The sequence below is a fragment of the Spironucleus salmonicida genome, chromosome 5 (genome assembly GCF_000497125.1).
Source record: "Spironucleus salmonicida strain ATCC 50377 chromosome 5, whole genome shotgun sequence".
Lineage (NCBI taxonomy): Eukaryota > Fornicata > Diplomonadida > Hexamitidae > Spironucleus > Spironucleus salmonicida.
In genome coordinates this window covers 1,159,083-1,171,163 of record NC_090600.1, presented here as the reverse complement: position 1 = coordinate 1,171,163, position 12,081 = coordinate 1,159,083, and the positions used below count along the sequence as shown (strand labels likewise).

General features: G+C 29.7%; 10 protein-coding genes across 10 annotated transcripts; 7 read left to right on the top strand and 3 right to left on the bottom strand. All coding sequences in view use genetic code 6, as the record gives it.

The window, feature by feature from the left end:
• Nucleotides 1-108: 108 nt before the first annotated feature.
• On the bottom strand, nucleotides 109-1,401 carry SS50377_25268 (Sugar transporter family protein; the record flags this gene model as incomplete). Its single annotated transcript, XM_067909101.1, has 1 exon — nucleotides 109-1,401. One exon carries the CDS (start codon nucleotides 1,399-1,401, stop codon nucleotides 109-111), a length of 1,293 nt encoding a protein of 430 aa, XP_067763922.1.
• A 271-nt stretch (nucleotides 1,402-1,672) lies between these two features.
• SS50377_25267 (uncharacterized protein) lies at nucleotides 1,673-2,032 on the top strand (the record flags this gene model as incomplete). The annotated part of the gene is made up of 1 exon (XM_067909100.1): nucleotides 1,673-2,032. The coding sequence occupies one exon, from the start codon at nucleotides 1,673-1,675 to the stop codon at nucleotides 2,030-2,032; it is 360 nt and encodes a 119-aa protein (XP_067763921.1).
• Nucleotides 2,033-2,253: 221 nt separating this feature from the next.
• Nucleotides 2,254-4,026, top strand: SS50377_25266 (Arginyl-tRNA synthetase; the record flags this gene model as incomplete). Its single annotated transcript, XM_067909099.1, has 1 exon — nucleotides 2,254-4,026. One exon carries the CDS (start codon nucleotides 2,254-2,256, stop codon nucleotides 4,024-4,026), a length of 1,773 nt encoding a protein of 590 aa, XP_067763920.1.
• Nucleotides 4,027-4,536: 510 nt separating this feature from the next.
• SS50377_25265 (uncharacterized protein) lies at nucleotides 4,537-4,830 on the top strand (the record flags this gene model as incomplete). The annotated part of the gene is made up of 1 exon (XM_067909098.1): nucleotides 4,537-4,830. The coding sequence occupies one exon, from the start codon at nucleotides 4,537-4,539 to the stop codon at nucleotides 4,828-4,830; it is 294 nt and encodes a 97-aa protein (XP_067763919.1).
• Nucleotides 4,831-4,850: 20 nt separating this feature from the next.
• SS50377_25264 (STAS domain-containing protein) lies at nucleotides 4,851-5,312 on the top strand (the record flags this gene model as incomplete). Its single annotated transcript, XM_067909097.1, has 1 exon — nucleotides 4,851-5,312. One exon carries the CDS (start codon nucleotides 4,851-4,853, stop codon nucleotides 5,310-5,312), a length of 462 nt encoding a protein of 153 aa, XP_067763918.1.
• A 1,727-nt stretch (nucleotides 5,313-7,039) lies between these two features.
• Nucleotides 7,040-7,795, top strand: SS50377_25263 (uncharacterized protein; the record flags this gene model as incomplete). The annotated part of the gene is made up of 1 exon (XM_067909096.1): nucleotides 7,040-7,795. One exon carries the CDS (start codon nucleotides 7,040-7,042, stop codon nucleotides 7,793-7,795), a length of 756 nt encoding a protein of 251 aa, XP_067763917.1.
• A 932-nt stretch (nucleotides 7,796-8,727) lies between these two features.
• Nucleotides 8,728-9,096, bottom strand: SS50377_25262 (uncharacterized protein; the record flags this gene model as incomplete). Its single annotated transcript, XM_067909095.1, has 1 exon — nucleotides 8,728-9,096. The coding sequence occupies one exon, from the start codon at nucleotides 9,094-9,096 to the stop codon at nucleotides 8,728-8,730; it is 369 nt and encodes a 122-aa protein (XP_067763916.1).
• Nucleotides 9,097-9,543: 447 nt separating this feature from the next.
• SS50377_25261 (uncharacterized protein) lies at nucleotides 9,544-10,167 on the top strand (the record flags this gene model as incomplete). The annotated part of the gene is made up of 1 exon (XM_067909094.1): nucleotides 9,544-10,167. One exon carries the CDS (start codon nucleotides 9,544-9,546, stop codon nucleotides 10,165-10,167), a length of 624 nt encoding a protein of 207 aa, XP_067763915.1.
• Nucleotides 10,168-10,526: 359 nt separating this feature from the next.
• SS50377_25260 (uncharacterized protein) lies at nucleotides 10,527-10,997 on the top strand (the record flags this gene model as incomplete). The annotated part of the gene is made up of 1 exon (XM_067909093.1): nucleotides 10,527-10,997. One exon carries the CDS (start codon nucleotides 10,527-10,529, stop codon nucleotides 10,995-10,997), a length of 471 nt encoding a protein of 156 aa, XP_067763914.1.
• A 108-nt stretch (nucleotides 10,998-11,105) lies between these two features.
• On the bottom strand, nucleotides 11,106-11,696 carry SS50377_25259 (uncharacterized protein; the record flags this gene model as incomplete). Its single annotated transcript, XM_067909092.1, has 1 exon — nucleotides 11,106-11,696. The coding sequence occupies one exon, from the start codon at nucleotides 11,694-11,696 to the stop codon at nucleotides 11,106-11,108; it is 591 nt and encodes a 196-aa protein (XP_067763913.1).
• Between the last annotated feature and the right edge of the window lie 385 nt (nucleotides 11,697-12,081).

Sequence of the window (12,081 nt, the reverse complement as noted above, 5' to 3'; positions counted from 1 at the left end):
AATTTTTACTTATAATTAAGCTAGTTGATATTAACACATGAAAATTAACTGTAAATTATAGTTTCCACTATTAAATTATATGAAGAATAAAAGTAATAGAAAAATAAATCATACTTCTGCATACTGTATCTCTAAATTTTTAATTTTTTTAGATGGTATAAGCATTATAGTATCAATTTCCTCTTATGATTTTCCTTTTGTTTCAGGTGCTAAAAAAAATAATATAATGGTAGTTAAAGTTGTAAATATTATGTAAGTAGCGTATGGTAACCATTCTTTAATTGAAACAAATACAGGGAATAAAAATATTACGAATATATTAGGAATATGATTAAAACAATTTATAATAGTAGTAAATATTCCTTTTGCTTCCACTGGTAAGATTTCTGAAGCAAATACATAAAAAATGGGACCCGGCCCAAATTAATAACCAATAATGAAAACTATTGAGGATATTAATAATAATGGTGTATTACTAATAGGTAGAGAAAAGTTTACAACCAGGCCGATTAGAGCAATACAGCATATCAGAGTACCACTAAATAATAATATTTTTCTACCTAAACGCTCTATAAATACTAAAGCGATTAGAGTAGATAAAAAGTTAACAGTATTTAAGATTAGTGCACCGAATACTGAACTTAAGGGATGATTAAATACTTAGTTAAATGTTTACGTGGAATAAAGTAAAACACCGTTAATACCTGTGCTCATCTACAATATTCCAAGTAAAATACAATTAGCTAATACTTTTATATATTTTATTTAGAATATCTCTTTAACTGCTATATCCTTACTCTCTCTTATTTTAGCATCTGGGACAAAGAATAAGGTAATAAATGCAAGACTAGGCCAAATAAGAGATGTTGCAAATGTAAGCCACCATCCATTGTATAAACTCTCAAAACTTCTTATAATTAATAAAACAATAGTAGCTAGTAGGATACCAAGACAAACATGTACTGAAAACATAACTCCTAATAATCCTCTCTGATTATTTTAGGCGTGTTCTCCAACTAATACTATAATAGTATTCGCCATTACTTAAGACCCATAACCTGTTAGAAATCTCATAACAAAAAGGTAATATTCATTAACAGCAAAACACCCAGATATGAAAAATAAGACACAAATTATAGAACCTACAAATGCCGTTTTTTTATATCCAATTATTTTAATCCATATTGAAACAGTAAGGGAACCTAAAAGAAAGCCAACAACATATCCTATTGATAAAACTGACAGGAAGCTTTATAATCTTAGATTATTTTACTCAAAAGACCCACCATATACAGCCTAATAATATAATGTCATTATATCTGTTGAAAAATTTCCAATAGTGAATCCAACTGTTTATCCTGCCCATGTTTGGATTATCATTAACAAACTAAAAGATACCATTCAGTTTTAATGTAATGTATCAGATTAATTATTTTATATAATACTATGTAATAATAGTTTACAGCGGATATTATTGTATACACACTATATATTTATCATTATATGTGACCAATATATCCCTATAATTTAAGGTGGATTTTTGTATATAATTAAATTTTTTGATAGGTAGTACATAAAAGCAAAGTAATGATAATATGTAAATTATTCGCATTTTTAAGTATTAATACTATACTTAATATATAATAAAACTTCAATACTTTATTTCAAGAAAATGCAATATTAAGACATAATCTAACGATAAGAAAGACGAATGAAATTAGAAAAGTAAATACAGCCTATAAATCTTTATGAGGATGAGTTTGAATAATATAATTTGTCTTTTCATTTACCCTAAACAACTTTTTAGCGTTTATACTCTGATGAACTAAGCAGATTTAATTCAAAAATAATTGATGTACTATCTGCCACGACTATTGATATAGTACAAAGTACGCAAGAGGAAAAGTTTTTAAAGAAATTAAAAAAAGACTAAGAAATTCATTAACATTATTAATAGCATGGCCATTGCTTATACAATAGATGTTATAAAAGAAGTAAAGTAAGTGAAAAACCTAGACATTTAAAGTAGTGAATATTAATATCTTAATATATAATTTATTATAGGCTTTATCGTTGCTATTAGTTAATCTCATATTTTTATATAATGGTAACATTATAATTGCCAACAAACATTATCTAACGATTATTCGAATATAATATAAAATACGAATAAATAGTAATTATAAATTAAGTTAATTTGGTATTTAATATATTATTAATATTCTATTTATTCTTTCCACTCCTTATAGTAAAATGGATACATTACTTGAATTGTGTAGATTAGCTGTTTCTTAAGTATTATAATAGTATAAATCTTAAATATAAGATGAATAATATTAGGAATTACTTATCCCTAATCTTACACCTGCTACTAACCCCAAGTTTGGTCATTATTAACTTAATAACACAATGAAAATCTAAAAGTAATTATAAATGCTTGATATTAAGATTATTCCGAAACAATTATCTGAGAGTCTTTGTGAAGCTATTAAGTCACTTGATACCACTAGTATTACATCTAACGTAACAGTTGCTGCTGTTTTTGTCAATATAACATTATCAGATAAATTTTTGATAAGTTCGGCAAAAAATATATTTATGACTTCTGAAACCAAACTACCAGTCCCACCTAGAGTAGATCCATTAATAATTGCAGTAGATTTTTCATCACCAAATGTTGCTAAATCGATGCATGTTGGGCATTTACGTTCTACTATCATTGGTGATTCTATTTGTAGACTTAACGAATATTTGGGACACAAAGTATATAGAATTAATCACTTAGGTGATTGGGGTACTTAATTCGGCATGCTCATTGCACATCTTAAGGATAACAAGTTGGAAGATAACGAGTGTCTCCCAATTGAAGATTTAGTGATGTTTTATAAGGAAGCTAAGGTTAAATTTGATCAAGATGCTGAATTTTAATCTAGAGCAAAGCTCGAAGTCGTTACCTTATAAGGTGGAAATGAAGTCTCATTAAAACTTTGGAAACGTTTAGTTGAGTTATCCCTTAAAGAATTTTAAGTTGCTTATGATTAACTTGATGTTGTAATAGAGCCATATGGAGAGTCGTTCTACAATGATAAGTTAGCACCAATAGTAGAATATTTTCAGAAAAATGGAATGGCAAAAAGTTCCAATGGAGCAGAAATCATAGAAATTGAAGGGGCTTAGCATCCTTTTATGATAAGAAAGACAGATGGTGGATATACTTATGACACCACTGATCTTGCAGCAATTCGTTATAGAATTGAAACATTACATGCAGATAAGCTTTTATATGTTGTTGATTTAGGATAGTCTTCTCACTTCCAATTACTTTATGATATTGCTGAATAAGTAGGATGGGCCAAGAAAAATTAAGCCTAACATATTGGCTTTGGTGTAGTCTTAGGGGAAGATGGGAAACGCTTGAAAACAAGATCTGGCGAAACAGTGAAACTTCAGGAACTATTAAATGAAGCTGTTATTTAAGCAAGAGCTCAGATCAAAGAGTCTGGAAAAGATTCATAATACACTGAAGCTGAAATGGATGAAATCTCAAAAGCCATCGGCATAGGATCAATAAAGTATGCTGATTTATCATCACAGCGTACCAAAGATTACAAGTTCTCTTATGAAAAAATGCTCTCTTTCAAAGGAAACACGTGTTCTTACATGCTTTATTCATTCACACGTATCTCATCAATTGCCAGAAAACTTAACCTCAAAAGATCTGTTTTCTATTCTGAAGAGTACATGAATTCTGTTGAAATTAAGGCTCCATAGGAGTAGTCGTTGCTGGTAGTTTTGCTCAAATGCTACACCATTTTAGTCGATACAGCAAATGATAACATGCTCCACAGAATTTGCGATTGGATGTATCAAATTGCCGGTGCATACACTACTTTTTATGAAAATTGCAGAGTCATTGGCGAGGATGGAACTTATGACAAATCTAGACTGGTTTTATGCGAAATGACTAGATAGGCTTTAAGACTTTGCTTTAAATTGATTGGCATCAAGGAGATCGAAAAGATGTGAGGGTTTTAAGTTTTTCTTTTGATAAATTTGAGCGTACAGATTTGCAGTTGACAGCTTTCGTTTCGAAAGAGTATAATTTAGGTCTAGAAATCGTACGAAAATTAAAATCAACTAAATATATAATTTGTAGCGTTTGACATAAATTATCTTAGATAATATATTTTAGTGTATAACAATAATGAATTTCGAGTAGAATTATTTTAACTTATTCACTATTGTAGGTTATTCTTCGCGAGCTATGTTGTCCGGTAAGTAAAATTAAGATTGATTTATTTTACAGGGACTTATTATTATATGTTAGTAGTCTCCGGTTCGAGGCCTCGAAAAGGCTCCAGAAACCAGTTTCTCGATAACCAGTTTGATCTTTATTCGGTATACACCTCGAATCCCATTCTTAAGTTTAGCGCGAAAAAGAGTTTCCAGAACAGGCTGGGCCGAAAGTATAATTTGTGATTTCCAATTATGTATTATCGTGTTCTCCCTCCAGATTATCCACATCCACTTCCAGAAATGTTATTAAAGTTCCACCACTAGCGTTCCATCGCGATCGCTTGCATCCGCGCTAACTGTATTGACTACCGGTTTATCAGGCGGATATTCTTCCTCAAGTCCAACAAGTACATCGACACCCAGCTACAGGCTGCCGTGGAGCGATCGGAGATCCTGTAGTTCGCCATGACCATCCTCCAAAGCAATCTGGATGAGCAGCATCGCAATGTATGCACCAACATGCTGCGGCAACTTACGCAATCCACCACCCGTCTCGGCTATGATGCGGTGCGAGAGTATGTCCTACTCGAGTGAGATTTTAGCCCCTCCACTAAATGGACCTTGGGCTCTACCCGCCATTCTACCAGCTATAGCCCCAGGTACTCGACCGCCAGCTGCAGTTCTGGGTTCAGCGCATCCAGTCGCACCTTGTAGATACCGGAACACACTTCCTATCCCTCAAAGAGTTTCGACCACCTCTATTTCACTTTCAGCCGGAGTTCGACTTAGTCAACCGCATTCTTTGCATCTTCTCAGATGCTGGGCAGCTCGAAAAAGTGGATACCACACTATTCAGGGTATTCGTCGAGTCTCCAGTCGTGGTGATCCGGCGCAACCTCGAGGTCGGCCTGATCAGCTCCGTCGACGAGATAAAAGAAAAACTATAGTAAACCTAGCTTAGAGAATTTGTTAATGAAAATCGATTCTATGAACTACTAGAATAAGGGGAAGCATAAAAATAGTGGAAATGCTCACGGGATAAATTAGGCCGTGTAGATGGTGTAAAGTTAGGATGAGAAGGCTGATATATTTTCTATATAATTTATCTCTTTGACTATTAACAAATAGTTAGCTTCCCTGATAAGTTCTTTCTATACGATCATAAAATTTTGTTGAAATACTTCATATTTTAAAAGTAACTTTAATTAACTATTAATGATATAGAACTGTATTGTTTAGTCGATCTTAACCTATTTATAACTTTTTTCATTCATCAAAATATTCTTAATTGACATTATTTGTCTAATGAATAAATTTTATGTATTACTATATAATATTAGTAAAGTGTAAAATGTATTAACTAGCTAATTTCTGTTTTATTTAGTTATCTGCCTTTAAGTCAGTATAATAATCAAAATTTTCGACAATTGATATCATTATTAATTAAAATAGCTTGTAATGTTAAAGTATCACTAAATTTATAGTGACATTATCATTTGACGATATTAACATTACTAGCACATATGCACATTTTTAATAGAATACAAAATTGTAATTAAGTTTCGACGTGTATATATAGAAGAATGTTTAATTGAGTCTTACATTTGATACAGGATTTTACAAAGAAACCTAATTTATTTAAAAAATCTAAGTCATACCGTTTCTAATATAAGACTGTTTGCAAATTAAATAATTCCTTTTATCCCCAATTAATGGAATAAGATCATTCTATATATAAATGTTTCCTTAAACATGTCCAGAATTTATGAAAACTTTTTTCGTTAATACACCAAAAATAGATTGGGTTTGGAATAATACAAGATCTAGTCTACTGACAGAAAAATATGCAGAGGCACCTTTGAGAGACTAAATCTGTAGTGCCACAATTAATTAACATTTTTTACATAATAATATCTAGTTATTCAAATGTTGTTATAATGATATTTTTTGTAATTTCAGGACGTAATAGTTAATAGGATCATCAGTCTCCTAAATATAAATGATATTCTATGATTAAGTTAGTTCAAAATATTATTCTCATTAATTCAATAATATATTAACTACTGGTACACATGTTTCAAATATTATTACTTAAGCTTAAATATTTGTAAGTAACAAAAATATACTTCTTAAAATCGAATTGAATAGCAGCTTGACTAACAATCCCTATCTTTCTAAAGAAATGTTTCTAATTTTTTAAATTAATAGCTTCAATATTTTTGTTAAATCATATCATGTAAAAGATATTCCAACATTTATTAATACCAAAATTACATTAAATAGTTATTTTAATCCTTTATTAATTTTACAATTTTAAAACTTAGATAATTCTGTCTAAGAAAAAAAAGTAATTCAATTATAGGGTTCTGTTATTACATTTCATATTTAAAGTTTCTTTTTATTAAATTAAAAGCTCTATTTGAATTTTACAAATTTTGAAAGAAATGTATTGGTTTAAATAAAGCTTCAAAATTATATAAACAATATAGCAGTTTCTGAATATTTTAGTAGCTATTAATATTAACTAAATAATCAGATTATAATCGAATCAAAGGACTTTATTAGACTAATGTCAAATTAGTCTGAATATATATTATCTGTTAACAATGTTTCGACATTAATACAACTTTAGACAGATTCATCTATTAAAGATTCAAACTTCATAATATAAACAGTCACAATATATTTAATAGGTTTTGTTGTTATTTTTTTCATATTATGTTTGATGTAAGAAAAAATAAAATTGTGAATACATCTAAAAGTAAATATACATTATGATATTATTAACTTATATATACTTAAAATGGGTTGCGGCTCACCTCCGTTTATAGTTGATAATGCACTTTAATAAGAACCAAATTAACAATCTACGATATAATATAAATTATAAGCAATTATTCCACTCTAGACCCAAGCGTAACCATTATCACGTTCAAACACCGAAACAACCTTTAAGGCCTCTACTGCCCTTCGTGATTATAAAAAAATGAATTACGAGATTTAAAAACTATATGATTAATTGGATCCGGAACATATTTTTGTGATAGAGGAAACGATTTTTTAAAGCTTCATGTAGTCAGTGTTTCATTTTGTTTCTACTGAAACTTTACTACAGTTTTTCTAGTTTCTTTCATTTCCGATTGCTCCAAAGGTAGTAGGTGATATTATATCCATTATAATTAAAAATCCATTTCAGAAGCCAAGCTTACAGTTTAAACAAAAAGAAGTTTTACCACCAAAAAAAGAAGTAAAAATTCATATTAAAAATGAAATTTTCGATGAGCTACAAATTAATTAGATCGTACAGTCTATCAAATTATTTACATATTTGGCAGAGAACGGATTTCAGCCTAATTACTAAATCTTTAATCAATATATTGATGATAATTTACTATCTGAAGGCATTGATTTAGATGAATTTCCAGAGATCTTCAATTATTTTACTGATTAAAAATAAATCCATAATATCATTTTAGTCGATGAATTGGAAGGTAGTATCGAGGAGGTAGTAGGTATGACTGACTGGTAATAGTCAACTGAAGAGGAGACAGAATCCTGATAGAGTAGTTTTTATATTTATTCTTTTAAATATATCTAAAATTATCCAATATGTTTTATTTTTAATTTGATGCTGTAAAGCATTTTATTAGAAGTTTGAATTGAATAATACATTCACAACTTAGCCTACTTATTTAAATATTTTATCATCTATATATAGTAACTATTTTTCGATACAGTAATTATGTTACTAGATGTTATTTTAATGAGTATGAACACTAAAACCATCACATTAATAGTGTAAAATTATATTAATTTATATAAATAATGTATTTATAGGTAACAGTTTATTATTAATTTGAATATTGTAATGTGATCCTTAGATAAACACTATATAGAATTTCTATATATTTAACTATTGCCTGTGGAATAGAATTAATTATTCCAATTATACTATATACATATTCGATAATAAATGTACTAGAACCTAATTAAAAGTATCATATTGCAGGTATAATAGAAGGAAGGCAACTAATATTAAATTTATTATTGTTAACTATATAATGTCTATTTTATAATAAGTGGATGTATAATGTAATTTGTACTCATATCCTTTCAGGAAACTATTTAATAATATAAAAAACTAAAAACTTAGTAATTTTATGATATTAATAATATATTGTATGAAGAATATATCATATTTCCTTTAAATGTCCAATTGTATCAAGAAAAATAAAGCACAACCCTTAGACAATGAATTTATATAAGTGGATAATTATGTGGGTGATAGGGTTTAACTTAAAAAGAACAAAGTCAATCCATCATTAAATATTAAGAAAGAAATTCTTAATTCTTCATAAACTTTTAAGTTAAAACAGTGAGTGATCTTTTATTAGGTTCTATTATATTAAATGAATGAGTTTACATATTTAATACTTTTAATAAAATGATTGTGAATAATCATAAAATAGATAAAGATAAAATAACCATTTTTCAATCCATCCTTGCTTATTTCTACTCAATTAGTTCTAATATCTGTGTTTCAAGCTTATCTTAAACTGATTTCTCCTCTAGATACTACTATTAAACAACTTTATTCTCAGCATATTTTTTCTACGATTCGATTCTTTCCTTTTGATGGTTCACTTCTTGTGTTATCTATTGCAACTATTAGTTCAGTTGTTCTTCGCTAATTTTAGCTTCTACTAGTTATTACTAAAATCCTTCTAAATTTGCAGTAGATGTCAGTTATTCTAGTTTAAGTGCAGATATCTTCTCATCAAAGTTCTTAATTTATGATTTAGTATGTTGAATCTGGTCAGTCAGTTCTTATTGTGTTTTTAAAAGTTTCTCAACGGACATTTAATTTGGAGCGGTAGCAATAATATTTATAATTATAGTATATTTAATTTAGTAAGTTACAAAATTAAAAGCAGTATATAATATCATGTAAAAATATATAGTTGGTAGCATAAATTCTATTTTAGATTTTTAAAAAGGTGTTGAGTTTTTCTTTGAGCTCGTCGACGGAGCTGATCAGGCCGACCTCGAGGTTGCGCCGGATCACCACGACTGGAGACTCGACGAATACCCTGAATAGTGTGGTATCCACTTTTTCGAGCTGCCCAGCATCTGAGAAGATGCAAAGAATGCGGTTGACTAAGTCGAACTCCGGCTGAAAGTGAAATAGAGGTGGTCGAAACTCTTTGAGGGATAGGAAGTGTGTTCCGGTATCTACAAGGTGCGACTGGATGCGCTGAACCCAGAACTGCAGCTGGCGGTCGAGTACCTGGGGCTATAGCTGGTAGAATGGCGGGTAGAGCCCAAGGTCCATTTAGTGGAGGGGCTAAAATCTCACTCGAGTAGGACATACTCTCGCACCGCATCATAGCCGAGACGGGTGGTGGATTGCGTAAGTTGCCGCAGCATGTTGGTGCATACATTGCGATGCTGCTCATCCAGATTGCTTTGGAGGATGGTCATGGCGAACTACAGGATCTCCGATCGCTCCACGGCAGCCTGTAGCTGGGTGTCGATGTACTTGTTGGACTTGAGGAAGAATATCCGCCTGATAAACCGGTAGTCAATACAGTTAGCGCGGATGCAAGCGATCGCGATGGAACGCTAGTGGTGGAACTTTAATAACATTTCTGGAAGTGGATGTGGATAATCTGGAGGGAGAACACGATAATACATAATTGGAAATCACAAATTATACTTTCGGCCCAGCCTGTTCTGGAAACTCTTTTTCGCGCTAAACTTAAGAATGGGATTCGAGGTGTATACCGAATAAAGATCAAACTGGTTATCGAGAAACTGGTTTCTGGAGCCTTTTCGAGGCCTCGAACCGGAGACTACTAACATGAGCTTCTAATTATATAATAACCAATCAGTTAAGTTGGATCCATCCTTAAAAAAATCACACTGGATTGATCATAATTCAGCAGAAATATATTGAATATAGCATTTCGTTAATTAGCTACAACAGAGTATTAAGCAATTCCTTACGTTTCAAATCTTATACTTTAATATCAATTTTCTATTCAAGTAGTATCATCCTTTACTGCCAAATGATAACTTATTAACATTGTTGAGTAATAATGTACAATAGACTAGTTAATTTATAGATATTTTGTAGTATAATATTGTTAGATGTAATATCTTTAAAAGTAATAAAAATTATATTATTAAGAAATATCATTTATTTTATATAGAAACTAAGAAATATAGTTTTGCAGAAAGTTATATGAAATAATTGATACAAATATTATTATCATAATAAAATTGTAAAAATGAGATCAGGTCTTTCATCTGTAAATTTATTGCATAGGCAAATAACTTAGTAATAAAGCAGTGCTAATGTTGATATTAATATAATATGTTAAGCATAATAGTTTAGTCATCCTGTTTAAAAGCTTAAGATTCCGCTTTAACCAATATCTTCGGAATAGATTAAAACAGTCAGATCAGTTATGCCAAAAGCAATTACACAAAGATCAATAACAACTTCTACTATTGATACTATTGATTATGGTGATTTGGTTAAATTACGAGGTTAAACTTCTAAATCAACAATTAGAAATAAAACGGAGTATAGATTATATAATGATTATAAATCCATCAACCAAATGATAATAGATGATGAAGATAACTCAGATACACCTGTGATCACTCTTATCAAGGAACCAGTTTATATTAATCAGTAACTACTGACTGTATTTAATAATCTTCTTTCAGACAACTTAGAGCCTTTCATTGATTGATGTTATACATTAATAAAAGAAATAAAGTGACTTTATTATAAATTTTATATCATCATATTCTTAATATTAATATTATTCCAATACTCAAAATAAAATAATTTACACAAGTCACCATCTACCTGAATCTTTAAGAAATTTACTTTCCCTCCAACTTCCGGAACCATCCATTCTTTAACTTCCAGTTAAAGGATCAATTTCTGAACTTCTCATTGAAGAAGTCATTTGTGAAGTTTAAAAGTTTTATGAACTACGAAGCGATGTTGCAACTGGCAGTACATGAGGAGGATTTTGTATAATATTTGCTTCAATATAAATAGTAACCATAGGTAAGCATCCAGTTATGTTTATCTTTGCCTTTCCAAATCCAGGGTATAGTCCTGTAAGAATTACATCGACACCATAAGCTTCAACATCTAACTATTTTAAAAATGGACTTTACTAGCAAGCCGAGATCATATAGTCACCAGAAACACTAGCAATACAACTATTCGCATTATGAGATAAAAATGTTACCGTAATTGTCTCAGTTGCACCCTACAAGATAGAGATTGGCACTACAGTTCTATAAGTAGGATTAGGGAAATCATAACATTTTGTAAGTATAGGGCCTTGTTAGTTATTAACTTACGGTACCATAGCTGTGATTTATGACTAAGACATAAATTCACTTGTAGAAGGCTGTATATGAGATTCATACATTTTAATAATTTAGATTTACAGTTCAGTAACAATAAATATATAATATTATACAATTAAGTAATTTTTGCGCAATAAATATGTTTAATTCTATTTTTACTAGACTAAAAATATTTATAGGATATAATTAATATTTGTAACTTTTAGATTCAGAAGTCTGAATATTCTTCTGATATTATAGTTTTTTAGGTATATTGTAGTTTTAAAAATTGAAATATTCTAATATACAACCAGATAGAGATATGTAAATATCTATAGTTTAAAGGGTTCTGAATAATATTTCTTTTATCACTATTAAAATAGCATCAACATTTAGCATTTTGTACTGTTCCATTAGTTATATAATAATATTTATCAGTTAATTTATAATAGTACTTAAATTTAAAGT